This window comes from Dreissena polymorpha, chromosome 14, assembly GCF_020536995.1.
Source record: "Dreissena polymorpha isolate Duluth1 chromosome 14, UMN_Dpol_1.0, whole genome shotgun sequence".
Taxonomy (NCBI): domain Eukaryota; kingdom Metazoa; phylum Mollusca; class Bivalvia; order Myida; family Dreissenidae; genus Dreissena; species Dreissena polymorpha.
The window spans coordinates 27,157,842-27,185,265 of NC_068368.1; the positions used below are offsets into that span (position 1 = coordinate 27,157,842).

Sequence of the window (27,424 nt, forward strand, 5' to 3'; positions counted from 1 at the left end):
TGTGACAATTTGATATCACCATTAGCACATGCCTGTACTGGAAGAAATATCCATAAATATCACAAAGGGAAAGGAAACAGGAAACATTGTACATTCATTAATTTCCATTAAACTTGTCTGTGATCATTTGCTATCAATTATAATCACAGTAAAGTTTGGTGGAAATAATGAATGAACAAGGCTTTTTCAGGCTTTATTGATGTCATAGCCATTATCACATTCTGTATTGGAAGAAAAAGCCAGACATCAGAAATGAAGACAGAACATTTACAGTTGTTTTTTTTACTAAGAAATTTACGCCAATATTTTGCGTCTTCCCCTACCAGAATTTTTCCCCTAAATATACCATTTCCCCTCCAAAAATATAATTTTTCACCAAAATATAATATTTTACCCTCAAAGAAATGTTTTTTTTCTTTTGAGAAGTCGACACTTATCCAATTTGTACCATGTACAACGATCTCTCTCCTCTCTCTCTCTCTCTCGCTCTCTCTCTCTCTCTCCTCTCTCTCTCTCTCTCTCTCTCTCTCTCTCTCTCTCTCTCTCTCTCTCTCCTCTCTCTCTCTCTCTCTCTCTCTCTCTCTCTCTCTCTCTCTCTCTCTCTCTCTCTCTCTCTCGACGAACACTCAAATCTGGGAATCCCAGTGATTCTATATATAGCTCTAAAATTACCTTATGGAAACCGGGCAACTTATCGTATTAATTATGTGACTATTTTACTGGATTCCGGTCTTGCGCGAGAAGGGTGTTTCGTCAATTAATTACTGGAAACCAGTCGAATTTTCATCCGGGTTATGTGAAAGCCAAGATATAAACGTTAAAACAGAAAAAGTCTCACAATTGGCGCTCATACACAAACAAAATAAAACGTTCGGACTCGGAAAATATTAATTGCGTTGACGCATTTTTTACAAATGAATCATCAAAAACCGTTGAAACACAGCAGGATTCGGAGGTACATGTAATCAACATCGATTAATACTGTCGGATTATTGTGAAAGTGAAAGTAGACAATCGGCAGCTGCCGCACCTTACGCTTCCATTACTGTAGCAGATCTAGTTCGTCTACCCATTCATCATGAAATTGAAATCATAATATTGACATCGTTCCCCGGCCCCAGTTGAAAACAATGCCCATTATTAGATCTACACCTGCAACTTTATTTAGGACTTTGACTTTAATATCATACTTGTTCATGTGTTTTAACAAAAAGGTCAGAGACATGCCTCTTTTACTAAAAAACCCCTGAAGTCTGTAGGTGAGTTATAGACATTGAAACGAACAGTTTTTATTTTTTCCCCAAATATGTCTCTTTCGCGCTCGGTTTTCCCCTTTTACCCAGCGTCCAGCATCTTCCCCTTCTTCTAAAAAAAAAACCCTGATTTAAGTCAGTACAAAACAATTTCCATCAAACTTTTATGTGATTATTGTCAACATATTTATAATCACAGTTCAGTTTGGTGAAAATTAAAAATAAACCAGCTTCCATATTTAAGGTTTCTAATCATGAATTTCTAGTACATTGTTCATGGTACAGATGTTAGACAATGCGATATAATCATTAGCACATGTCTGTACTGGGAGAAATGGCCAGAAATATCACAAGACAACACATGGTATGCTCAGCAATTTCCATTTTACTAATATGGTTATTGTTGTTGTCACTTGTAATCACGGATAATTGTGTTTGTATATTTTCATAGTACAGATGTGTGACAATGTGATATAACTATTAGCACATGTCTGTACTGGGAGAAATTTCCAGAAAATTCACAAAAAGGAAAGGAAACATTGTACAATCATTAATTTACATTAAACTCGTCCGTGGTTATTTGCCATCAATTATAATCACAGATAAGTTTGGTGGAAATAATAAATGAACATCACTATTTCAGGCTTTATTGATGTCATAGCCATTAAAACATTCTGTATTGGGAGAAAAAGCCATATATATATATATCACAAATGTAGACAGAACATTTAAGTCAGTACAAAACCATTTCCATCAAACTTTTATGTGATTATTGTCAATATATTTATAATCACAGCTGAGTTTGGTGGAAATTAAAAATAAACCAGCTTCCATATTTGAGGTTTATAATCATCACTATCTAGTACATTTCTCATGGTACAGATGTGTGACAATGTGATAAAACCATTAGCACATGTCTGTACTGGGAGAAATGGCCAGAAATACCACAAGACAGTTTTTGTCACTTATAATCAGAGATGATTTTGTCTGTATATTTTTCATGGCACAGATGTGTGACAATGTGATATAACCATTAGCACATGTCTGTACTGGGAGAAATGGCCAGAAATATCACAAGACAGCACATGGTATGCTCAGCAATTTCCATTTTACTAATTTGATTTATATTTGTTGTTGTCACTGGTTATCACAGATGATTGTGTTTGTATATTTTCCTGGTACAGATGTGTGACAATATGATATAACTATTAGCACATGTCTGTACTGGGGGAAATATCCAGAAAATTCGCAAAGAGAAAAGGAAACATGGTACATTCAGTAAATTCTATTAAACTTGTCCGTGGTCATTAGCCATCAATTATAATCACAGATATTTTATAAAGTTTGGTGGAAATAATAAATGAACATCACTATTACAGGCTTTATTGATGTCATAACCATTAACACATTCTGTATTGGGAGAAAAAGGCAGACATATCACAAATGTAGACAGAATATTTAAAGTAACATTACTACTCAAAATCAACGAAAATTTCGTACAATATTTCGTAAAATAAAGCAAACAATTAAAAATCATTGTTCCTTATGGCACTTGCCGAGATTTCAACGCCTGATGTGGTCTGTTAAAATAGATGTTAGTGGATACAAAATGCTCGTTTTTATTATGGTTTTACATGGTGCCATTTTAGTGTTTGTGTGTCGTATGAATAGATACATTCGCAGGAAATAAACATGAAAATTATTGTCACAAATAAATAACAAGAGCACCACATAACGGGTGCCACGCTAGGCTGCGAAAGCTTGTCAGAATTCTTTTTTTTAGAGGTCACAGTGACCTTGACCTTTGACCTTGTGACCCAATAAGAGATGTGTTTGTCAGAAACACAATGACCCCTACTGAGCCACTTTGAAAGAAAATGTCTATTTATCATTTGGCAGGTATAGACATCATCTCCCTTTAAAGCTTTATTACTTCCCTTGGATTTTGTCCAATCCAACCGGGGGGGGGGGGGGGGGGGGGGGGGGGGAGGGGTCTGTAGACAGTTAAAAATGACCAAGTCAGACATCACTGACAACCAAGGCCTGTGGTTTATCAAAGAGATCATAGCCAGAGTTCATCATGTATGTTTGGACATAAGTCCACTGATATTTAATTAAAACTAGCATTCACAAATTAGAACAGGTAAGAAATGATAATTATATCAAGAGATGTGTTCGTCAGAAACACAATGCCCCCTATTGCACCGCTTTGAAATAAATCTGCTATTTATCATTTGGCAGGTATAGAAATCATCTCCCTTTAAAGCTTATTACTTCCCTTGAATTTTGTCCAATCCAACCGAAGGGGGGGGGGGGTCGAACAGTCAATTATGACCATGTCAGGCATCACTGACAACCAAGGCCTGTGGTTTAAAAGAGATCATTTTTCTAAAAGAGATCATAGCCAGAATTGATCATGTATCTAAGGACATAAGTCCACAGGTATGAACATCAAAGAAATTATAATTATATCACTTAAAAAAAACTTTGACAAATCAATCATTTCAGTTATAAATAATCAAAATAATACATATGTACAGTACCTGTGAAAAAAACTTCAATTCTTGGTAAGGAAATATATAATATGAGATTTATAATTATATAAATTACTTCCCTTGAAAATAATTGTCTCTAACAAATCTCTATTTTTAGTAGCAAATAATTAAAAGCCACTACCGTGACTGTGTTGACCACTCGAAATGTGCAGCTCCATGAGATACACATGCATGCCAAATATATAAAGTGGCTATGTTCAATATTGAATAATTATCTCCCTTTTTAAAGCTTATTACTTCCATTAAATTTGTATTTTTTACCGTAGACCGTAAAGGATGACCTTGACCTTTTACCACAATGTGTTTGCCAGAAACACAATGCCGTCTACTGCGCCGCTTTGATTTATTTAACAAAAATATATACGTGGGCAGGTCAGATAACTATTTCCATTTAAAGCTTATTACTTCCCTTGACTTTGTTTTTTCGACCCTAGACCTTGAAGGATGATGTTCACCTTGAAATTTTACCACTCAAAATGTGCAGCTCCATGAGATACACAAACATGCCAAATATCAAGGTGCTATCTTCAATATTTAAAAAGTTATGGCCAAGTTATGGCCAAAGGTTTTAGCACGACGCCTACGGCGGACGGCGGATGTCGGACGGAGAGCTGGCTATGACAATAGCTCGGGTTTTCTCCGAAAGCAGCCTCCCTAAAAACGAGCATTTTGTATCTACAAAAATCTATGTTATCATACCACATCTAGCGTTGAAATTGTGGCTATTGCTATAATGAACACTGATGGTTAAGGTGTAAACTTTATTTTACAAAATACTTAACAAAATTTTCGTTGATTTTGAGCGTTATAGAGACTTTAAGTCAGTGCAAAACCATTTCCACTAAACGTTTCTGTGATAATTGTCAACATATTATTAATCACAGTTGCGTTTGGTGGAAATTAAAAATAAACCAGCTTCCATATTTAAGATTTATCATCATGACTTTCTAGTACATTTTTCATGGTACAGATGTGTGAAAATGTGATATCACTATTAGCACATGTCTGTACTGGGAGAAATGGCCAGAAATATCACAAGACAGCACATTGTATGCTCAGCAATTTCTATTTAAGTATTTTGTTAATTGTTTTATCACTTGTAATCACAGATTATTTTGTCTGTATATTTTTCATGGTACAGATGTGTGACCATGTGATATAACTATGAGCACATGTCTGTATTGGGATCAATATCCAGAAAGTTCACAAAAGGTGAAAGAAAACATGGTTCATTCAGTAATCTCCATTAAACTTCTGTGTGATCATATATCATCAATTATAATCACAGTTAAGTTTTGTGGTAATAATAAATGAACATCACTATTTCAGGATGATTAGATATCATAGCCATTATCACATTCTGTATTGAAGAAACAAGCCAGATATTTAACAAATGAAGACAGAACATCTAAGTAAGTAAAAAACCATTTCCATCAAACTTTTATGTGATAATGTTCAATATATTTTCAATATATTTATTATCACAGTTGAGTTTGTTGGATATAAAAAATAAACCAGCTTCCAATTTTGAGGTTTATAATCATGACTTTCTAGTACATTTTTCATGGTACAGATGTGTGACAATTTGATATCACCATTAGCACATGTCTGTACTGGGAAAAATGGCCAGAAATGTCAGAAAAGGAAAGAAAACATGGCATAAACATAAATTGTATTTTAACTTTCTTTTATAATGGTTGCATTTGATGGAAATAATGTAGGAAAATCACTATCGGAGGATGAATTTATGTCATACACTGGTATATTTTTCATGGTACAGATCTATGACAATATGTCATATAGCCATTAGCACATGTCTGTACTCTGGGAAATATCCAGAAATCTCACAAACAGGAAAACAAAATATGGTGAATTCACTCATTTCCATTTAACCCCTGTATGATTATTGTGTGCCACTTATCATCACAGTTAAGTTTGGTGGAAAATTATAAATTAACATCACTATAGGAGCATTAATTGATGTCACACACCAGTATATCTTTCATGGTGCGGATAAATGAACATATGATGTAGCCATGAGCAAATGCCTGTATTGGGAGAAAAGGTCACATATATATCACAAACAAAAACTGAAAATTTGCAAAGTTACAAAACCATTGCCATTTACATTTCTTGTGTTAACTATTAATATTTTTATAATGAAAGTTGTGTTTGGAAGATATAACATTACAGTCATTAAAATTGAATGATTGTCATCATTACTTGCTGGTATATTTTTCATGGTATAGATGTGTGACAATGTGATATAGCCATTAGTACATGGCTGTACTGGGAGAAATGGCCAGACATATCAGAAAAAGAAAGAAAAGAAAACATGGCATATACAGAAATTTCCTTTTAATTTTCTTCCTTTTTTTCTTTTCTAATTATGGTTGCATTTGATGTACATAATGTAGGAAACTATTGGAGGACGAATACATGTAATAGACATTACCTCATTTCAGATATTTGGGAGAAAAAAGCCAGACAAATCACCAATGAAGACATGCCTATTAATTCAATAGAAAACCATTTCCATCAAACTTGTCTGTGACTACTGTCAACAAATTGATAATCACAATTGAGTTTGGTTGAAATAACAAAAGAATCTTCAATATTGAAGGATTATGATAATTACTCACTGGTATATGTTTCATGGTACAGATGTAGGGCAATGTGATAGAACCATTAGCACATGTCTTTACTGGCAGAAATGGCCAGAAATATCACAAAACAGAAACAGAATACGGTATGCTTAGCAATGTCCATTAAAGTTTCTTATGTTTCTTACTTTTTTTTACGTATAATAACACATGATTTTGTTGGAAGTAAAACATCAACCTCACTATTTGAGGATATAGATGTCATGTTATTGTATATTTTTCATGGTACAGCTAGATATGTGAAAATGTGTTAAAGCAATTAGCACATTTCTTTACTGAGGGAAATGTCCAGAAATAGCTCAAAAAGAAATCATGATGATTTATGTTTATTCAATTAAAATAATCTATGATTATTTTTTATAACTTATTATTACAGTTGGATTTGGTTGAAATAATGTTTGACTATCACTCCTATTGCATTAAAACATAGATGCCATTTTATTGTATATTTTTCTTGGTACCAATATACAAATGTATACAAATATTATACATCTCTCAGCACATGGTTGTTAAATTCAGTGTGTTTTTGTTCCAAAGGGAGGCCCCGTTGTACATGGAAAAGTATATATGTTTCCCAAATAGAACCTAAAAATTCCAAATTGAAGGTTTAAAATATAAATATTTGTATGCCCCCCTTCGAAGAAGAGGGGGTATATTGTTTTGCTCATGTCGGTCGGTCGGTCCACCAGATGGTTTCCGGATGATAACTCAAGAACACTTACGCCTAGGATCATGAAACTTCATAGGTACATTGATCATGACTCGCAGATGACCCCTATTGATTTTCAGGTCACTAGGTCAAAGGTCAAGGTCACGGTGACTCGAACCAGTAAAATGGTTTCCGGATTATAACTCAAGAACGCTTACGCCTAGGATCATGAAACTTCATAGGTACATTGATCATGACTCAAAGATTACCCCTATTGATTTTCAGGTCACTAGGTCAAAGGTCAAGGTGACTCGAACCAGTGAAATGGTTTACGGATGATAACTAAAGAACGCTTACGCCTAGGATCATGAAACTTCATAGGTACATTGATCATGACCTAGATGACCCTATTGATTTTCAGGTCACTAGGTCAAAGGTCAAGGTCACGGTGACTCGAACCAGTAAAATGGTTTCCTGATGATAACTAAAGAATGCTTACGCCTAGGATTATGAAAATTCATAGGTTCATTTATCATGACTGGCAGATGACCCCTATTGATTTTCAGGTCACTAGGTCAAGGTAACAGTGACAGAAAACGGAATCACACAATGGCTGCCACTACAACTGACAGCCCATATGGGGGGCATGCATGTTTTACAAACAGCCCTTGTTTTAATAGATCTCAACAATTAGTCAATCTCCCATCCAGCTCTACAAGTTACACCTTGGTAAATATAATATTGAAAACACTCTAATTCTCAATTTTGAAGCATTTGTAAGCAAAACAACACCAACACTTATTTTTGGTCATTTTTTCCCAATCCAAAGAGACCTGGCCAATTCCCAAAATGGTGAAAAAAACACACTGAAATTAACACGTCTCTATTGGAAGAAACTTACCCCCGTAAGCAATCACAAAAGCAAACCATCAGCACATTGTGCTCAGGTGAGCTTAAATTATGGCTTATATTTTGCACCTTGTCTGGTCAGGGGGAAAAAGCAATATAAATACATAACTGATATTAGAATACACACAGGCATTACAAAGTTACACAGCGACAACACAAATTCATGACCTTTGAACTTGATTTGTCACCTTGACCCTGAACCATGGAGAATGGGAATTGCATGCACAGTACACAACTTTTTGTGTCATGGGGAATAACAAGAAATATCTTTAACAAGACTATTGTCAAGCAATATAAGTCCCCTACCGGCTCCACCATTGTCAGATTTTTTTTAATTTTTTTATATTTTTTTTATATATTTGTTGCCATAGCAACCAGAATTTTTTACGTAGGAACAAAATGAAATGACTTGCATAATGTCCTTATTGTCATCTATCCATGTTTCAAGTTTCATGAAAAAATATTAAGAACTTTTAAAGTTATCGCAGGATCCAGAAAAGTGTGACAGACTGACTGACTGACGGACACACAGAGCGCAAACCATAAGTCCCCTTCGGTGAAACCGGTAGGGGACTAAAAAGATATTTGGCATACATCATGACTTTGAAATGAAGGCAGTAAATTGACGCTTCTAAGTTATAAAATTACAAGAAATATCTTTAAAAAAGATATACGGCGTTGATTGTGGTCGATGTTTATGAACGATCAAAAGTTATCTCTATGAGATAAAAAGTAGCGAATGCCTTTTTTCTGCGCAGTTCTTAGCTACATCACAAGCAAATCAATTACGGGGTGTTGCGCCAGATTTCGTGGCTTATTTTGCTTTATGTGATATTATTACTCAGATATCTATATTTACAGAATAGAAAAACACAAGAAACATGAAAATAAACGAGTGCATATAGGTCAGCCGGCAATACTCGAATCTTATTTAATTGCATAATTATAGTATAGTGAATTATTGTGCTCATGCTTAATAAACTGGTCTAAATGGATAAATATTTCTAATTAATTTTATCAAAATTGGTCCTTATCATGTAAATGTTGAAAACATATTAAAAATCGATGATTGACATACCACAATAATATCGCCGAATATCTTTATTTAGTATCTTTCTGATCAAAACAGACTTCAAGTGCACAAAGTTAACGAGACGGCGTTTATATAAAGATTTCTGCAACTGACCGCAAACTGACCTTGATACCTTGAGGATTGGAATGCAATGCATTAAAGTTAGGTAACAATTCTGCTGCTAAAACGACGGCTTGTTTACGCCAACTGTACACGACCAAGGCAACAGCTGTGCCTAAATATTGATATATCGACAAAGCGAATAAACAACTATTTACTCCATCAGACAAAAATAGCATAGATTCCAATTTTTTCCTTCAATGAAAAGATCACAACCCCTTCTGCGAACTCCGGTGATGAACTGTATATAAACTCTGACTTTCACACACTGGCCGCGAATTGACCCGAAACCTTGCGGGTTGAAATGCAATGCAAGTAAGTACTAAATATGAGAATATAGCCTTTAGTATAAACGCTTTTGCGCTGGTAATTCTCTGAAAATAAAAGGTGAACGCACAAACTGTATTTATGTCGAAAATTGATTGTAAAACTGTTCTATCTATTGAGCCTTTTCATTAGAGATAAAATTGTTTCATGCAATAAAACAGTGTTACAAAGACGCGGATATGTTTCCAATGTTCTGGTGTTATACTCAAATCAGCCAATGGAATAAATGAAGTGTATTCATTCGTACCTAGCCGCGGGAAATTTTATTTGAATATTATTGGACACTTACAAAGGTCAAGTCAGGGTGAAAAGCTGGCTTAATACAGCTTACGCCGAAAAAACAAAGGTTTAAGTATTGTTGTAGTCTATTGTTGTCTTGCCGATCTTTTAAATCTATGGTTACTGTGCATGTTTTTTTTTGTTTTTTTTGTTTTACGTAGTACTTCTTGTTTAAGTTTTAGATTTTATTGTTTCATTAATTGTCTTATAGCTATACACATTGGGTAGTTTTATAGTATCTTGTTGATCTTTCCAATCTATGTTTACTGTGCATGTTTTTACGTAGTTCTTATAGTATAATAGAGTAGTTTTATAACATAATTGAGTAGTTTTGATCGATTTCTTTTGAAACAGTGTTGCAAAATGTATTCGTATCTGTGATACCTCAAATGTTCTTATGTAAAGCGCCTTTGAACGTGCACTCTTGCATGAAAAGGGCGCTATATAAATCCGGTATAATAATAATAATACAAACAACTGATTAACATCTGGGTGAAGCCTTTACAATCAAGCGTGGTGAACGATTATCTTAAGATACTTACATGTTCATGCTGTTTTAATAGGATACTTACCTAATATAAAATCACTATGCATTGTTTGTACTTATTTTTACATGAAATATGTGTTTTTAATTGCTTTTCTTCTTGATGAAAACAACATCATTGGGAAAAAACATCTCATTTAACATTAACATATTTTTGTTAATATTGCTTTTTAGAAACAACCATGCGTTTGTTAAAGATAAACCATTGGTATAATACACTACAATATTACAACTTGCACAATAAATAATATTGGTAATGATGGGTCTAAATTTAGTTTAATAACAGATAGCTATGCCAAAATCAATAACAAACAAGACCCCAATCTTAAGCACAACTCTTTAAACCACATTTTACAATGCAGGGTTGTAAACACTGTGGCATGTTGAAAACCTCCATGTTTTTCATGTAATTCATAAACTTCAAATATTTATAGAGCCATTACCGGTATGTGTGCAAAACAGGGTTTAACTACATGTGGAAAGCAGTTAAATTAACTATAAAAAAACATACAGAAGTGGTCAATTATTAAAGCATGCTTTTAACAGATTATTATATGATTACTGTGTATGGCTGCATTTGCAAATACGTGAGTGCTTCAATATCATACTTCAATTAAAGGATTTTCTTTATCTACTAACAAGAAATAGTGAGTATTACACAGTGCAGTGTACATGTTAGTGTCTCAGGTTGAATAAGTGGTATTGATTTATCTGATAGCTTTTCTTGTCTTTAAGGACAACAATTGAAAGTCTTAAAAGTGTATTGATTTGAAAAGGATATGTATACAGAATAGTGTAAGGATATCGAGTTATCCAAGGTTGGTAAAATGGTATACATATCAAACAGATTGAGACATCATGTTTCATGTACTTTGTAAATGTATAATTTAAGTATGGTTTACCTTAAAATTAATCTGTTCATTCACTGTAAATCAGCTTCAAGATTTTTAACTACCGGTTAATGTACTACACATTGATAATCCTAACCATTAACAGGATGCAGGATCACATGACTTTGTGGGGTTCACAATTGAACTTGAATTGATGTAAATACACCAGTAAGTGGTGCATTTTTCGGCGTAAGCTGAATTAAGCCAGCTTTTCACCTCTCCTGACCTTTGTAAGTGTCCAATAAAATTCAAATAAAATTTCCCGCGGCTAGGTACGAATGAATACACTTCATTTATTCCATTGGCTGATTTGAGTATTCCACCAGAACATTGGAAACATATCCGCGTCTATGTAACACTGTTTTACTGCATGAAACAATTTTATTTCTAATGAAAAGGCTTAATAGATAGAACAGTTTTACACTCAATTCTCGACATAAATACAGTTTGTGCGTACACCTTTTATTTTCAGAGAATTACCAGCGCAACGCGTTTATATTTAAAGGCTATGTTCTCATATTTAGTACTTACTTCCATATTCTTGTCAACATGTTAACATGTAAAAGTATAAAGAGCAGTGGAAGCGAGGCCTCACTTTAATACATTGCCTTTCAACCCGGGTCGATTCGCGGCCAGTGTATGAATGTTAGAGTTTATATACAGGTCATCTCCGGAGTTCGCGGCCAGTAAAATAATAGTTATATAATAAATACGCTATCCGTGAACTAGGTGACCTGGAATTTTCTTTAGACCAGAAATATGTAGATTCTTAATGTGTTTTCAACAAAACAATGATAAATATTATTTTTGATTAATTTAACAATAATTATTCCACCATATTGACCAATGTATTAAGCATGAGCGCGATGATTATCGATACTGTTAATAATCGAATCAAACCACTAAAACAGGTTTGTTCGAAGAACGCGCCTATAAATACGGATACTTCTCGTGTGGCCGGTTGACTCGTATGTTTTAATTTCACTTCCATTCTTCTTCTGGTTTTCTGTTTTGTATCTATAGGTTTATGACCAGCAATATGTAAAAATGTAAAATAAGCCGCGAAAACTCCGCGTAACATCCCGTACTGCGTGTGATGCAGCTAAGAACTGCACAGAAAAAAGACATTCGCTATCCTTGATCTCATTCATTGAACTATCAACGCCGTATATCTTTTTTAAAGATATTTCTTGTTTCAAATAACTTCAAAACAATTTTTCTTAAGAACTTCAACGATACTGGTGTATAAAAGACAGTTTTTATGCTGCTTATGGCAATGTGAAATACGTCAGAATTACTTTATTTAAAGGGATCTTTTCACGCTTTGGTAAATTGACAAAATTGAAAAAAGTTGTTTCAGATTCGCAAATTTTCGTTTTAGTTATGATATTTGTGAGGAAACAGTAATACTGAACATTAACCATGGTCTAATATAGCCATTATATGCATCTTTTGACGATTTTAAAACCTAAAAATTATAAAGCGTTGCAACGCGAAACGATTGAATAATTTGGAGAGTTCTGTTTTTGTCGTTAAATTTTTTGAAACTACGAAGGTTGCTTATATAAGGTATAAAATACGTAAAGAATATGTACTCGGCGGAATAGCTCAGTAGGGTAAAGCGTTTTTACTTCAGGACTCTGGCAGGACTCCAGGGGTCACTGGTTCGAAACCTGGTCCGGGCAATGTTCTTTTCCTTTTTTAGCTCATCTATTTTTTGAAAAAAAATTATGAGCTATTGTCATCACCTTGGCGTCGGCGTCGGCGTTGGCATCGGCGTCCGGTTTAGTTTTGCGTTTAGGTCCACTTTTCTCAGAAAGTATCAATGCTATTGCATTCAAACTTGGTACACTTACTTACTATCATGAGGGGACTGGGCAGGCAAAGTTAGATAACTCTGGCGTGCATTTTGACAGAATTATGTGCCCTTTTTATACTTAAAAAATTGAAAATTTTGGTTAAGTTTTGCGTTTAGTTCCACTTTTCTCAGTAAGTATCAATGCTATTGCATTCAAACTTGGTACACTTACTTACTATCATGAGGGGACTGGGCAGGCAAAGTTAGATAACTCTGGCATGCATTTTGACAGAATTATGTGCCCTTTTTATACTTAGAAAATTGACAATTTTGGTTAAGTTTTGTGTTTAGGTCCATTTTATTCCTTAAGCATCAAAGCTATTGCTTTCATACTTGCAACACTTACTAACTATCATAAGGGGACTGTGCAGGCAAAGTAATGTAACTCTGACTGGCATTTTAACAGAATTATGTGCCCTTTTTATACTTAGAAAATTGAAAATTTGATTAAGTTTTGTGTTTAGGTCCACTTTATTCCTACAGTATCAAAGCTATTGCTTTCATACTTGCAAGATTTATGAACTATCATAAGGGGACCGTGCAGGCAAAGTTATGTAACTCTGACTGGCATTTGGACGGAATTATGGGCCCTTTATACTTAGAAAATTGAAAATTTGGTTAAGATTTATGTTTTGGTCCACTTTACCCCTAAAGTATCATAGATATTGCTTTCATACTTGGAACACTCACAAACTATCATAAGGGTACAGTAAAAGGACAAGTTGCATAACTCTGGTTGTCATTGTTACGGAATTATGGCCCTTTTTTGACTTAGTAACTTTTAATATATGGTTAAATTTTGTGTTTCGATCCACTTTACTTCTTAAGTATCAAGGCTGTTGCTTTCAAACTTCAAATACTTACATGCTATCATGAGGTTACTGTACCTGGCAACTTGAATTTTACTTTGACCTTTGAATGACCTTGACTCTCAAGGTCAAATTATTAAATTTTGCTAAAATTGCCATAACTTCTTTATTTATGATTAGATTTGATTGATACTTTGATGAAACTACTCTTACCTGACATACCACAATAGACTCCACCCAAACCATCCCCCGTGCCCTCCCCCCCCTCCCCCCTCCACCCCCCCCCCCTATTTTTTTTTTTTTTTTTTTTTTTTTTTTTAAGATCATCTCACAAATGACCACCACACCCTCACACTATACCCCCCCCCCCACCCCCACCCCCCCCCCCCCAATTTTTTTTTTTTTTTTTTTTTTTTTTTTAAGATCATCTCACAAATTACCACCACACCCTCACACTATACCCCCCCCCCCTCCCATTTTTTTTTTTAAACTGTTATGTTTGAAATACCGTCCAACCATCGCACCCAACACCCCCCCCCCCCCCCCCCCCCCCCCCCCCCCCCCCCCCCCCCCGATTTTTTTTTTTTTTTTTTTTTTTTTTTTTTCGCTTTTTTGAAGATAATGTAATAAATGTCCACAACCCCACACTATACACCCCTCTTCACTCCACTCCTCCCTCCTTTGTGATTGAAAATGAGAGTCCCTTCACCTTTAAAAAGAAAATAGATGAGCGGTCTGCACCCGCAAGGCGGTGCTCTTGTTTAATTTTATTCTTGATTTTTTACTGGAGCTTTTACGATCCAATGTTTACATTTATCGATATAAAGCATTTAATGAATAAGTTAAAAAAATGCCAAAATCTGTGAAAAGGCGACTATAATAAGCTTGTGTTCTTGGCCTAAAATTCCATGTGTACAGCATTCATCTACTCTGTTATGCAGCACCCAACATGAAATTGTGGCTACAAGTTGAGACGTATTAAAAGATGTATTCTTAAATCGTAAATTTACAACATAAACTGCAAGAAAAGCTGTATTGTATGCACTAAATATTTTTGTTCTTCAATAACTTGAGATATTTGCAAAAATAAAGTTCTTAACGGTGTGTTAACATTCTGTCCAGTCCATGTGTAAACCCCTGAGGTGTCTTTACATTCTGTCCAGCCCATGTGTAAACCCCTGAGGTGTGTTTACATTCTGTCCAGCCCATGTGTAAACCCCTGAGGTGTGTTTACATTCTGTCCAGCCCATGTGTAAACCCCTGAAAACCCTGTTGATCCTGTACCCTGATTTAGGTCAGTGTTGTAAATTAAAACCTTACACCCATATATTAATACTACCAACAAAATGTGTCCATTTACAATAAAGACTACCAAAAGAAACAGACAGTGGGGTTATTTAAATCTTGTGTAAGCATTTATAGTATTATAGTATAGTATTTTTTTTAAGAGTGAGTTAAACTTGTAATGTTTACATGTTTACATGGTTTAAGAAATAATATTTTTCTATCATGGTTTGTTGTCGAATAACCCACAGTAAGGAGTATAGGTGCGTAGAAATTAAATCACGAGTGCGAAGCACGAGTGATTTGATTACACGCATCTATACTCCTTACTGTCGGTTATTCGACAACAAACCATCATGTAAAAATATTATTTCGATTCTAACACGATTCTGAATGATTTGGTTCAAGCTTTTGGACGTGAACTATATTTTTACTACGCCCTTCTTAGTACATTGTTCACTATTTAGTGACGTCATTGAATTGTTCAAACATATGACGTCATTTTCATTCATAAATATTTTGCAAATGACGTCAATTTTATTGAGGACTAGAAACTAAATGATGTCACATTTATTAATGCTACTGAAAAGCTGACATGCAATTAATGTTTTCTGAATAACGTTTCCTTACAAATAACATTCTTTGTAGACGTGGTTATGACACTTATCCAAATATACAATTTGTTGTTTCATTACATTTATATTCATGCTACATTTATTTCAATTCTTTTAGAGCGGGTTTTAGCACGTGCATTTTACTGCAAAATTTTCTTTATTTATTCGTAACTATTTTCGAAACATTATACCCCATACATTATTGCAGAATAACCCACACTTGATTTCCTTCTTTGTCTATAGAAAACAAGTTGCGTGCCGTGTTAGAATAAAATATATTACTTTTGTATCAATTTTGTCTTCTGATAATGACACTCTATGTCCACAGCTAATAATTCAACTTTAACTAAATTTTTTAGTCCATTGGCACTGAAATTCATTTTAGTTTACATGCAAGCACTTCAAACATTGACAATTTAATACAGTTCAGGAATAGAAAGTATATTTGTATGGGAGGTTGTCAAAACTTCAACCATCTCTAATACTTTGGTAGCCTAGCCTAGCCAAAGAGTCAGAAGCTTAGAACCAAGTAAATGTCCTGGACTTTTTTACTTTATTTGCAGAAGGGCCTGGCCTTCCATTTTGGGTAAGAAAATTATAATCCACAAAACTGAGAAAGCGGAAAAAAATCCCAAAGTACAATAGAACACGCCGGGTATGCGGATACTTTGATAACAGATGGTACTTAGATACCAGACAACAACAAAAGCCACGCGCGAGAGGCGAGTTCTTCAGCTTTTTTGCATTTATGTTCTGTTCATTCGGGTTTCAGACACATAACATTGTTTTGTCGATTTATGGTATAGTACTTCGTATTGCGGAGTAAAAATATCGTGGAAAAAACAGTGGATTACAATAAAAAAGATAAAATTCCATCGATAATCATTATGAATTCTATGATCAGTACGTATTTCAACAAAATAAAAATACTTGGAAATAAAGCAAGAACGTGCCAACTAATCACAATAAAAGATCAATATGTCCATAATTGTTACAACATTTACAATTTTAGTTCAATAACGTATTTGAGGAATTTTAAATGTTTTAAGAGTCAGATGCCAAATTTTCATGGACACTTGTTTTACCGATCATCTCAAAGACAATGGCACTTCGATTCCAGATTACTCGACACTTTTTACCAGATACAACACACTCTATTTAGTGAATCAGAAATGCAGAATTCGCTGTGGAATACTGTTATAGTAAGCAGGCAATAAATAAAAATGTATGTACTGACGTAAATTAAAAACGAATTACCAAAACATGTTCTTATCCCTTTGAAATATGATGATTTCGTATAAATGTGATAGACCCACGTGAAACTAATTCGATATGCCTAATAAGTACAGTATTTATGACCATAAATTTTCCAGTTTTCGAGTCACCCAACAGCTGGATCTTCGCATAGTACACAAGCTTAAACAATTTTAAATTACATTTAAAATGTAACTCATCAGACATATCGAAGATGTTTATTTAAAATTGTTTAACCTCATGTAATATGTAATTTTAAATTACATTCTTTGTAGCGAAACGGCTGATCTAAAGCATGTATAATTATGTCCTAATGAAGGTACACTGCAACGCCGATATATCGCGGACCGTTATATCGCGCTGTCCAATATATTGCACTTTGGCTATGGCTCCCAAAAATCCGACGAGCATGATCACTAAATGACATGTTTAAATCTGAGAATTCGCTAACTTGAGCAAAAAACCGGTTCTAGCTAGTATCAACACCCCATATTTCGTGGCTTCCTATGGCACGCAGTGAAGCGTGAAAAACAGTCGATTGGTGACAATGTTGTTTACACAAGGCTGGGGTTGTTTTTAACACTTAGGAAATATCCAATTAGTGTCATTGCAAAGGTAATAATGGCAGTTAACTGGTATATAGATCGTTAAATTTCGGTACTGGTCATGAATTTCTTTGTCCTGATAAAAAGCGCGCGAAAATTGGCGTGGGTGTATTTATTTGTAAATAAAAATTTCGTAGCCGGTACGTTACATTGCGATAATTTAATTTCCGTTAAAAGTTTCGTTGTAGATTTCAACAAAAGTACCGCGGTATCTCGCGAATTATGTGGCATTGACATTTCCTCTTAATAAAATATAATTCAAACACACGGTATCATTACCGTTACGCTAAGGGTAAATTCGAATCTATGCACAATGTATTTTATAAGTTTTTTACGGCAAGAATTTTCCATTTTAGCTGATTCGCAAGGGATCGTACATGAAAATAAAAAACATAATTTACATTTTGGTTTTTATGATAAATACACAGATACTTATGTAGTAATGAAAACGTTTATTGTATAATTGGTTTGCAATTATTACAAAACAAATATGCAGGAGCGCTGTATATAAAATGAAAACATTGGGGAAATTTGAGAAGTTAACCGCAATACAATTGAGTTAGACATTTCTCGAGTTATATCGCGCGACGGATATATCGCGCTCGCGATCTTTGGACCCCACCAACCGCGATATATCGGCGTTGCAGTGTTCTAAGCCCATTTATTTATATACTAGATAGCGTGTCATGAAACATCACTCCGCTAAAACTGCTAAGAGCTAAATTTCAGCAGCAATGCAGGTCGGAAATTCTATTAGAACCTTTTGGCTCAATGCCATGAAATAAAAAAATAGCAATAATGGTACAGGCAGTCGATTTAATCACACGATGGTGGTTGTTAATATCAACACAAAACATTCTGCATACGAACTTGGATATACGTGACATAATTATATAAGCAGAAATTAGCATTTGAATCGTATTTAAAATTTACACTTACAATATTAATTATATAAATTAATAGTAATAAGATTTTTGAAAATGAACAAGGCCATTGGTTATATTTCACATGTGTATGTAATTACGTTATGCATGGATTCCCAATGTGTCGCGCTTGACAATTCAAATTGATTCATACTTAAATATGTTTGGTAAGAATAGCCATAATATACATAAATGCATTTCATGTAGAAGATAAAACTCGGTTATTAGAGTGCCCAATTTGTTGAAAGTCTCTGTTATCCGAAGTGCCCTATATCGGGAATCAAAGTATCCGCAACTTCATGAATACCACCTATTAAAACATGCTCTATCTTTGTTTATACATGTATTTCATTGAATAATATCAAAATTTCAGTATTTGAAGCACAGTGATTACCCTACATGATAGAATATCAAACAATTTCTTGAACTATTTCTAAGCAGTTTTATTTTGTTGAAATGTTTACTGTTCATCCAGTTCATGCTGTTTTCTGACCGAATTTTCTATTTTTAGGAGAAAAATCTACTATTCTTTCGTGATTTTTTTCTTTCCAATACAAATAAGTACACCATTTATAAACTCGACCATGCACCTTGTCTAAAAAACTTATCTTTCTGATATAGCTTAAAAAAAACCTGAGGAACTTACCTCTCGCGCGACTTGTTGTTATCTGGTATCGAAGTGCCATCTGTTATCAAAGTATCCGCAAACCCAGCATGATAAAAATTTGGGTAAAATTGCATCCTTTAAAAGAAACTCTCTTTGGGGAAGGGGCCTTTCTCTTGTCTACCTATTGACATTTTATTTTTACTTTTGTAAAAATATGTTATATAAGTGTTTCGTATTACATACCATAAAAAAAAAGCAGCAACATAGCCATAGCAATTGTTTAATAATTGTGTTATCTGTTTGCTACTCTTCAAACACAAGACTTTTTATGCCCCCGGTAGGATGGCATATAGCAGTGTAACTGCCAGTCCGTTTGTCTGTCTGTGTGTCCGTCCAAAAACTTTAAAATTGGCCATAACTTTTGCAATATTGCAGATAGCAACTTGATATTTGGCATGCATGTGTATCTCATGAAGCTGCACATTTTGAGTGGTGAAAGGTCAAGGTCATCCTTCAAGGTCAAAAGTAAAAAAATACAATCCAAGGGAAGTAATAAGCTTTAAAAGGGATATAATTTCTAAACTTGTCAAATGATATATTGAAATTTTATTTCAATGCGGCGCAATAGGGGGCATTGTGTTTCTGACAAACACATCTCTTGTTTTTTGTTTTTCTTTCTTTTGTTTAGGTTACATGGAAACGCTAGCTGAAGACGTTTACTAAAGTCAGCAAACCATCTACATCACAGTGATTCAATGATCATCATTATCATCATCAAACACCAACAACAAGTATTGCGAGAACAGGAATAAAAACGAACCTATAACAATCAGGCGTGTTTAAAAGTGAGCTGAGATACCGCTTCCACATAACAGTTTAGCAATACACCGAGACACTTGATTGACTCTTTGAAATGTAGCTTGCTTAGACAATAACAAGATATTGTTTAGCTATAATCTACCAATACAATGTATATACCTCATCAAATATATTTAAAAGTATCAAAAGAAAAGGAATAACGTGGAAAACCAAAATCATGGCCAGTGATAGCTTTACAATCTACACTCCTTGGAGTTTCATCCGCTCTGAGGAGTTTACCACAGACATCTTGCTAGAGGAAGTACAGGTAAATATTGTCTTTTAAACTTTAACCCTTTACCACTCAGAGATGCACTTTTACATGTTTAAAGTCTTGTAGAAAATCAAATTAAAATAGAGACCTCTCTTACTAGATTCAAGTTTTTAAGCCTTCATTTCCAAGCCTATAAGATACTGAGGAGCAGCAAACAGCATAAAACCTGAACACCCAGTCAGCATATAACTCGAAGCCGACTCGAAGGTTGTTCTGGTTTTATGCTGGCTGCATCAGCCATTCCACTTTGCTTCTGAGTGGGAAAGGGTTAAATAAAGGATATTTGTTGGTTTCAAAATATAATTGATATTCACTCACGATTGATTAGAGAAATTCATATGTTCATAAGTGGCACAGCCACAAGTGAACATATTAATTTTCTATAATCAAGAGCAAACAAAAATTGATCATTTGATTGTGTATAATACGTTATCACAATAAGTAGAGGAATTATCATAAGGCTATTGAATGCTGCTGTCTTTTCCATATTTTACGCAGCTTATTCCACATTTTAATCAGCATTTCCCATATTCACTGCAGTATTTTCCATATTATTGCAATAATTTAATTTTAAAAAACACATATTTTTTTCCTTTTTTTGCAGTTTTTCCCATATTAACTGAAATATGTCTCATAATTACTACAGTATTTCCCATATCAATCTAAGTATTTCCCATATCAGCTAAACTTGAAGTTTTTCCCATATTCTGCTACGTATAACCCAATTTGAAAAATTCCCACATTTAATTATTGTACAACCGTGTTAAAGAAGATATATTTCCCAGGTCCAACCGTAAGCAACATATAAGGACTTTGTAATGGCCAGAAATTTAAGTGCTTATTTTGAACTGCAGTATTTCCCATATTAATTAAAATTTCTCTCATATTCACTGCAGTGTTCAGGGTTCGACACTAAGGCACGTCCGACAGACATTGTCTATTAAGATCGGTGGTTGGGCTAGTAACACTGTGGGCTAGCTTGTCCAACTGGTCGTACATAAAAAATCTATAATTCATATAACTATAATTAACCGAAAACCTTTTTCTCTTTATGTGTAAAATAACTCTCGTGTCCGTTATTTACATCAGAACAAAACTAGCGTATATAAATAAACGCGAAGCATTCACATGATTCATCGCTATTTTTAGACACGAAGGAGAGCTTCCCGCAGAAATTGCTTGTTTCCATTGGTCAAGTTGTCATGAATATTAATGATTTTCTGCAGTGTCTTAGAACTTTACATCATGTTTTTACGACTTCTATCGAAAATCTGTATCATCAATGTAAACATTTTGGTGTAGCAGACAAGAGAATGTAATTTAAAGAATGGCTTTGTTCAAGATTGGATTTTCGTCCAACAAATAAGTTAATAAAGAAGAATCCGACGGTAAAACTGACACAGATTATGATGGAAAGGGGGCTTGGAGCTGTGGTTGCATGGAGCACAGCGGTCAAGGAGGCCAGAATTTGATGACGTTGAATAAATGTCACCTGCTGTACTGACATCATTTGTTTTAACTGGTGATAAACAGTGAAATTATAACAAACAATTTATGTTGTTAATTAGTTTTATTTTATTTTTTACTCTGTGCATCAAAATAACTTTCTTGTGTTCACTAATTATTTACTGATAAAACCTGATTAAACAGTGACACGACACATGTGTGTTTATTTGCTCTATTTGTCATTTATGGTCTAGTAGACATCAGATTCGGGCTAGTGCATATTAAGAGGAGCTGGTCCGATGGTCTGGCTGTAAAAAAAGTTAATGTCGAACCCTGGTGTTTACCATAAAAATCTGATTTATTCCCATATAAACTTTGGTATTTATCCATTTGAGTTTTCCCCATATTTACTGCAGTATTTATCAATTTAAGTAATTCACATAGAAGCATTTGCCATATTGCTTGCAGAATTCCCACACTTCATTATTGAACAACCAATGTGTTAAAGGGAACTGAAAATGGCTATATGCAACAAGCATACAACCAGAACAGCCTTTAAGTAGTTTGCAGTCTGTTCAGGTTTTATTCTGTTTGCTGCTTATCAGTACCTTAGTGTTGGAAATGAAGCCTTTTAAACCGAATCTAGCAAGACTGGTCTTTAATTTGATTTTCAAAGGGTCTAAAAACGAGTTATCTGAGCAGCGAAGGGCTAACTATTGTACAACCAATGTATTGAAGGAGATATATTCAACCGGACCAGCTGTCGGTGACAATCCAACCAGCGCAGACAACAACAACTCTGAGGATTCAGCAGAAGGATCCATCATAGACGTCCAATGTTTCTCATACACACGAGACATCAATGAAGAAGATGAAGATGACATTCAGGAAGAGAAATTCATTCTCCGTTTCCTAGCAACCAATACAAACGAGCAGGATCGCTACCTCTGGGTAACAGATGATGGGGAAGTGAGGACAGATGGTGGTCATACCAATATTGCTAGTATGGACATATTTATATTATTTTACTTTCTTTAAGTTAATAATATTAATACAATCTTGTTACTACAAGTCAACACAATTTATTGCACTAATGTCTTAAGGAAGTGCAACAGTTCACAGATTCATGTTAGAAGCATTCCCATACTTGTTATAACTAGGGATGGCAACGAATATCGATTTCGGTATTCGAATATTCGGTCACCCTTCCGAACGAATATTCGGATATTCGGTCAACATCTGTTGGAAAAAAGTCAACTTTGTTTACCGTACCATTACTCCATGAATTCTTCTTTCGTTTTTACCGGAAGTTCGCCGGAAGTGACTAAATATTGACACAGCGTTGCCGTCGCTAATTCGAAGCTGAATTTGTTGATTACTTTTTATTGTTAAAATTGAATGACAAAAACTGTTTTTAAACTATTAATATCGTACATCAACAATAGAACGAGAACATAATATTACATGACGACAAAATAATTACATGACAAAACATTTAGATCTACATATAATTAAAGCTGAACTTAAACGAATTATGTACATAGCCACAACACACTTTGAACCTGTTTAACAGACTAAACAGTCAGTCTTTTAAAGTTGCCACGTTTAAAAGACACTTGGATCGGCGACTTCTTATCGGATGATGTCGTGAAATACTTCCAAGCAGCGGAAGGCGTAGGTGGCATTTTGCTTGGACAGATATTTACTTTATGCGTGTAGCAATTATAATATTTTCAATTAAATGAGGGTTCAATACCAAAAACATTTCTTTAAGTATAATACCTGATTGCATAGAGGATATTTGTTGGATTCGGTGGATTATCGATTTTAATTCACGAGTGATCATAGAAAATAATATTTTCACGAGTGGCTCAGCCACGAGTGAAAATATATATTTTGTATGATCACGAGTGAATTAAAATCTATAATCCACCGAACCCAACAAATTTTCTTTTTATTTTATGCTTTTTTCACAGTTATATACATTGTTAAGAGTTTAACTAAAGAATTTCGTTGGGAAATGATGTCATTTCGTCAAAAAAATGACGTCATTTAACATAAACAGTGAAAATTATCGATAATTTTCACTGATAATTTTCATTGTTTGAAACAATGAAATTATCAGTTTTAATTCACTGATATTTCTCTATAAACCACCGGAAAGAATAAAATAAATATTGAGTAATTAATTAATTTTTGGACCATACGATACGCAAATACTCATTAGAGGTTGAGTAAATTATTTTCTAAAAGCTTTTTTGATTGGACAACGTGATTATAATCATACGATCTGTTTTGTTTTTCACACCTTTCTTTACTCATTTAATCTTTGATCATTTTAAATGTAATTCGAGTTATTAGTTCAAGACGGGTCGGTGTTTTAATTGCCATACGGTCTTATTTGTTTTTTACACAAAGTTGGCTTTTTCTTTACTCATTTAATCTTTGATAATTTTAAATGTAATTCGAGTCATTGGATCAAGTGGAGGTCGGTGTTTTGATTGCCGACGCGATTTGCACCTATCATAATTTTGACACAAAGTGTCTGGCTTTGTAAGCGGCATTTATGACCGGTATACTGTCATCACCATAGCGACGCATTATCGCGCCAACCGGAATAAACATTATGACACGAGGAACAACTTTTTTCGCAATGTTTGAAGCAAATTTTACGAATACAAAGTCTTTGAAATTACTCGCTTTTTTTTCTTTTTTTCTTCCGAATATTCGATTCGGAAAACAGTATCCGAATATTCGGTCCGGGACCGAATATTCGGATATTCGGATATTCGTTGACATCCCTAGTTATAACAGTTCCATATTAATTGTAAATATCTAATATTCATGGCCGTATATTCTTTGTATTCATGTCCTTTTTTTGTATAATCACTGCAACCTGCCCACTTTTATTGCCTTTATACCCAATTAATTTTTTTATTTTAAAACTGCATTTACCATATAAGTTCCACGAGTTTCCCATATGTGTTGCAGAAATTCGCCTATACATTGATATTAATTGCAGCATTTTTTAGGAGATTCACAGCTGCTGCAGTCCACATCAGAACAACAACCAGTCATTTTAATAGATTTTTAATGATTTTTTCATAAAACATTAAGTGATATTTATTGCAGCATTCTTTGAGGTCATCCACTGGTGCAGTCCACACCAGAACAACTACCAGCTGATCTGTTGGGGCGGCCAGTGTAAGGGACACATCCTCTATATGGACGGGACATCGCTCAAAACCAGGGTAACATACATGTACATGTATGGGCAGCATTCTGGGAAAACTGGGCTTTACGCATGTGCTTTAAGTGTCATCCCAGATTAGCCTATGAAATCAGCACAGGCTAATCAGGGATGACACTTTCCGCATACACTCCTTTTTTGTTCAAAAGAGACTTTCTTGAAACAATAAAATCCATACAAACAGAAAGTGTCATCCCTGATCAGCCTGTGCAGACTGCACAGGCTGATCAGGGACGACACTTCACATACATGCTCTAAGCCCAGTTTTTCCAGAATGAGGCTCATGAAGGCACCAAGCAGATAATTTTTATTATGTGTACAATATTTTGGAGTTGCTTGTGTGAAAATGAAACAAGAGAGCCATAATGGGCCTGAAACGCTCACCTGATTTCAAGGTAAATCACATTTCAAAGATTTGACCTTCCTGATTAAAACAAGGGTTGATATTGTAAAGACAAACATTCTGACCATGTTTCACAAATATTTTATGTGGCTTCTTAAATGGTCACAAGTTTTTTTATAAATATTTTGACCTGGTGACCTAGTTTTTGGACGCACGCGCATTCTGAGCAACAATCATCAAGATATGGGCATAAAATGTGGCCATTTTTATTGTTAACGAGATAAAAATTGACAACGCACAACAACAAACACAGGGTGACCACAATAGCTCAGCTTGAGTGCATCATGCTCATGAGACCTACAAAGAATTGGTCTTTGTATTTTGTATTTTGTTTCTGAAGACATACCAATACTGTTGGTATTTTACATGCATTACATTCTATAAATTATTTTTGCAACATGCAAAGACTAATAAAGAATTCTTCTCTTAAACAGATTTTTTAAATAGCAGAAACAAAATCTGTCATGAATGTCTGCATGGAACTTTGTGAATATGATTCAATATTCAATACCAGTCATTAAAATTTGATCCTTGCTCTAGTATTAAGACGACACTTACCACTGTTATGGAATTTTTTGTATAAAAGAAGTCTCTCCTAAACAAAAATCCAGTCTAGGAGGGAAGTGTCGTCCCTGATTAGCCTGAGCATTTTGCACAGGCTAATCCATGATGACACTTTACACACATGTATTAAGCCCAGTTTTCCTAGAATGCGGCTCATACTTATATTTTTAAACTCCAGAAATACCACGAGTCAACAGATGATCACGACATCACAACAAAGTTCCAGATGTCACCACGGGGAAGTGATGTCTCTGTCCGGGCTTTCATTTCCAAGACCGGTGTACCAATCTACTTCGATTCAAACGGGAACTACCGACCTGAGGGGCCGACTCGAGCCTCAAACTCTAACACTGACTCAGACAGCGAGCTTCACCCGTTGTACTTTATAATGTCTAACGTGAAATTAATGAAAGTTACATCCGTGTGAGCTTAATGCAGTGTACTTTATAATGTATGGAAGTACCATCTGTGTAAGATTTGTAGCAGCAAACAAATCCCACAAATGAGTATTATTAAAACTTATTTCCACAAATGTTGATCATTTTTTCACCAATTTGCTTGTCTATCCAATAATCATCTATAATCATTAATTGTACTTTATAATGTATAAGGTGAAATTAATGAAAGTAATATCTCTGTGAGCTTCATCTATTATACTTTATAATCTTTAACGTGAAACAAATGAAAGTTACATCTGTGTGAGTTGTGTTCAGCATTTGATGTGTTTTTAGGTTATATGGATATTATATAGGTCATCTAAGCAAATGGCTTTTGACAAAGGTTTGTTTTGTACACTCATTTTTATTGTCATTTCAGATAAATGTGAAATTAAGTTAATATCTTTGAATAATGAACCATCATTTTTCGAATTTTTGCCATTAAATACTTTTAATTGGTAAATGTAACCATCAGTACTGAAGAGCTCTTGAATGAAACAAAAATACAATTTAAGAAAGATTTTTGTTTCCATTTTTTTTACCTCAACTGGGCTTAAACCACACCTTTGATTTAAAACAGCATTTCCATGACAATCCTGCCATCTGGGCTTTCACATTTCATCAAGCTATTAAATCTGTGTCAGCCACCAACAAATTGTCACAAAATATAACGAAAAAAACTGAAGCACTCCAAATTATGCAGTGGTTTCATGTTTGTTACACTTTATAACATTATACAATTCTAATGTTCATGAATTTACTCTAAACACATATGTATTTTCAGTATCTGTCTATGTCATTAGTGTTATTTCGCACCTGATGTACAGTTTTTTTTTATTTTTCAAATTGCAACATTTTGACAATCTGTGAAAAAGTACCTTAATTTTAAAAAGTTGTTGAAGACAAATACTCAATAAAGTAAATTAACAGCCTTGTATCAGAACAAGATACCACATCGTACATGCTTAAATTAAATT

At 34.4% G+C, this 27,424-nt stretch overlaps 2 protein-coding genes across 6 annotated transcripts in view; one reads left to right on the plus strand and one right to left on the minus strand.

Moving 5' to 3' along the window:
* LOC127858081 (uncharacterized protein C1orf112 homolog) overlaps positions 1–27,424 on the minus strand; it is an 88,491-nt gene that overhangs the window by 46,921 nt on the left and 14,146 nt on the right. The window lies entirely within an intron of this gene.
* On the plus strand, positions 10,799–26,705 carry LOC127858085 (uncharacterized). Of its 5 annotated transcripts, none has more exons than XM_052394974.1 (6): positions 10,799–11,018; positions 16,390–16,412; positions 19,904–20,341; positions 22,532–22,796; positions 24,926–25,044; positions 26,189–26,705. In XM_052394974.1, the coding sequence occupies exons 3-6, from the start codon at positions 20,252–20,254 to the stop codon at positions 26,435–26,437; spliced, it is 723 nt and encodes a 240-aa protein (XP_052250934.1). In that variant the 5' UTR covers positions 10,799–11,018; positions 16,390–16,412; positions 19,904–20,251; the 3' UTR covers positions 26,438–26,705. The 5 variants fall into 5 exon arrangements, with proteins under 5 accessions (XP_052250934.1, XP_052250933.1, XP_052250937.1 ...); XM_052394976.1 differs by lacking the exon at positions 10,799–11,018 and adding an exon at positions 11,052–11,189; XM_052394973.1 differs by lacking the exon at positions 16,390–16,412.

What these genes read in the sequence shown, in the direction of transcription:
- LOC127858085 (XM_052394974.1), top strand. Translation starts at nt 20,252, where the DNA reads ATGGCCAGTGATAGCTTTACAATCTACACTCCTTGGAGTTTCATCCGC. An exon ending in TCTTGCTAGAGGAAGTACAG is followed by an intron (nt 20,342 to 22,531) that starts GTAAATATTGTC and finishes AATGTATTGAAG; the next exon opens with GAGATATATTCAACCGGACC. An exon ending in GGACATCGCTCAAAACCAGG is followed by an intron (nt 25,045 to 26,188) that starts GTAACATACATG and finishes TTTAAACTCCAG; the next exon opens with AAATACCACGAGTCAACAGA.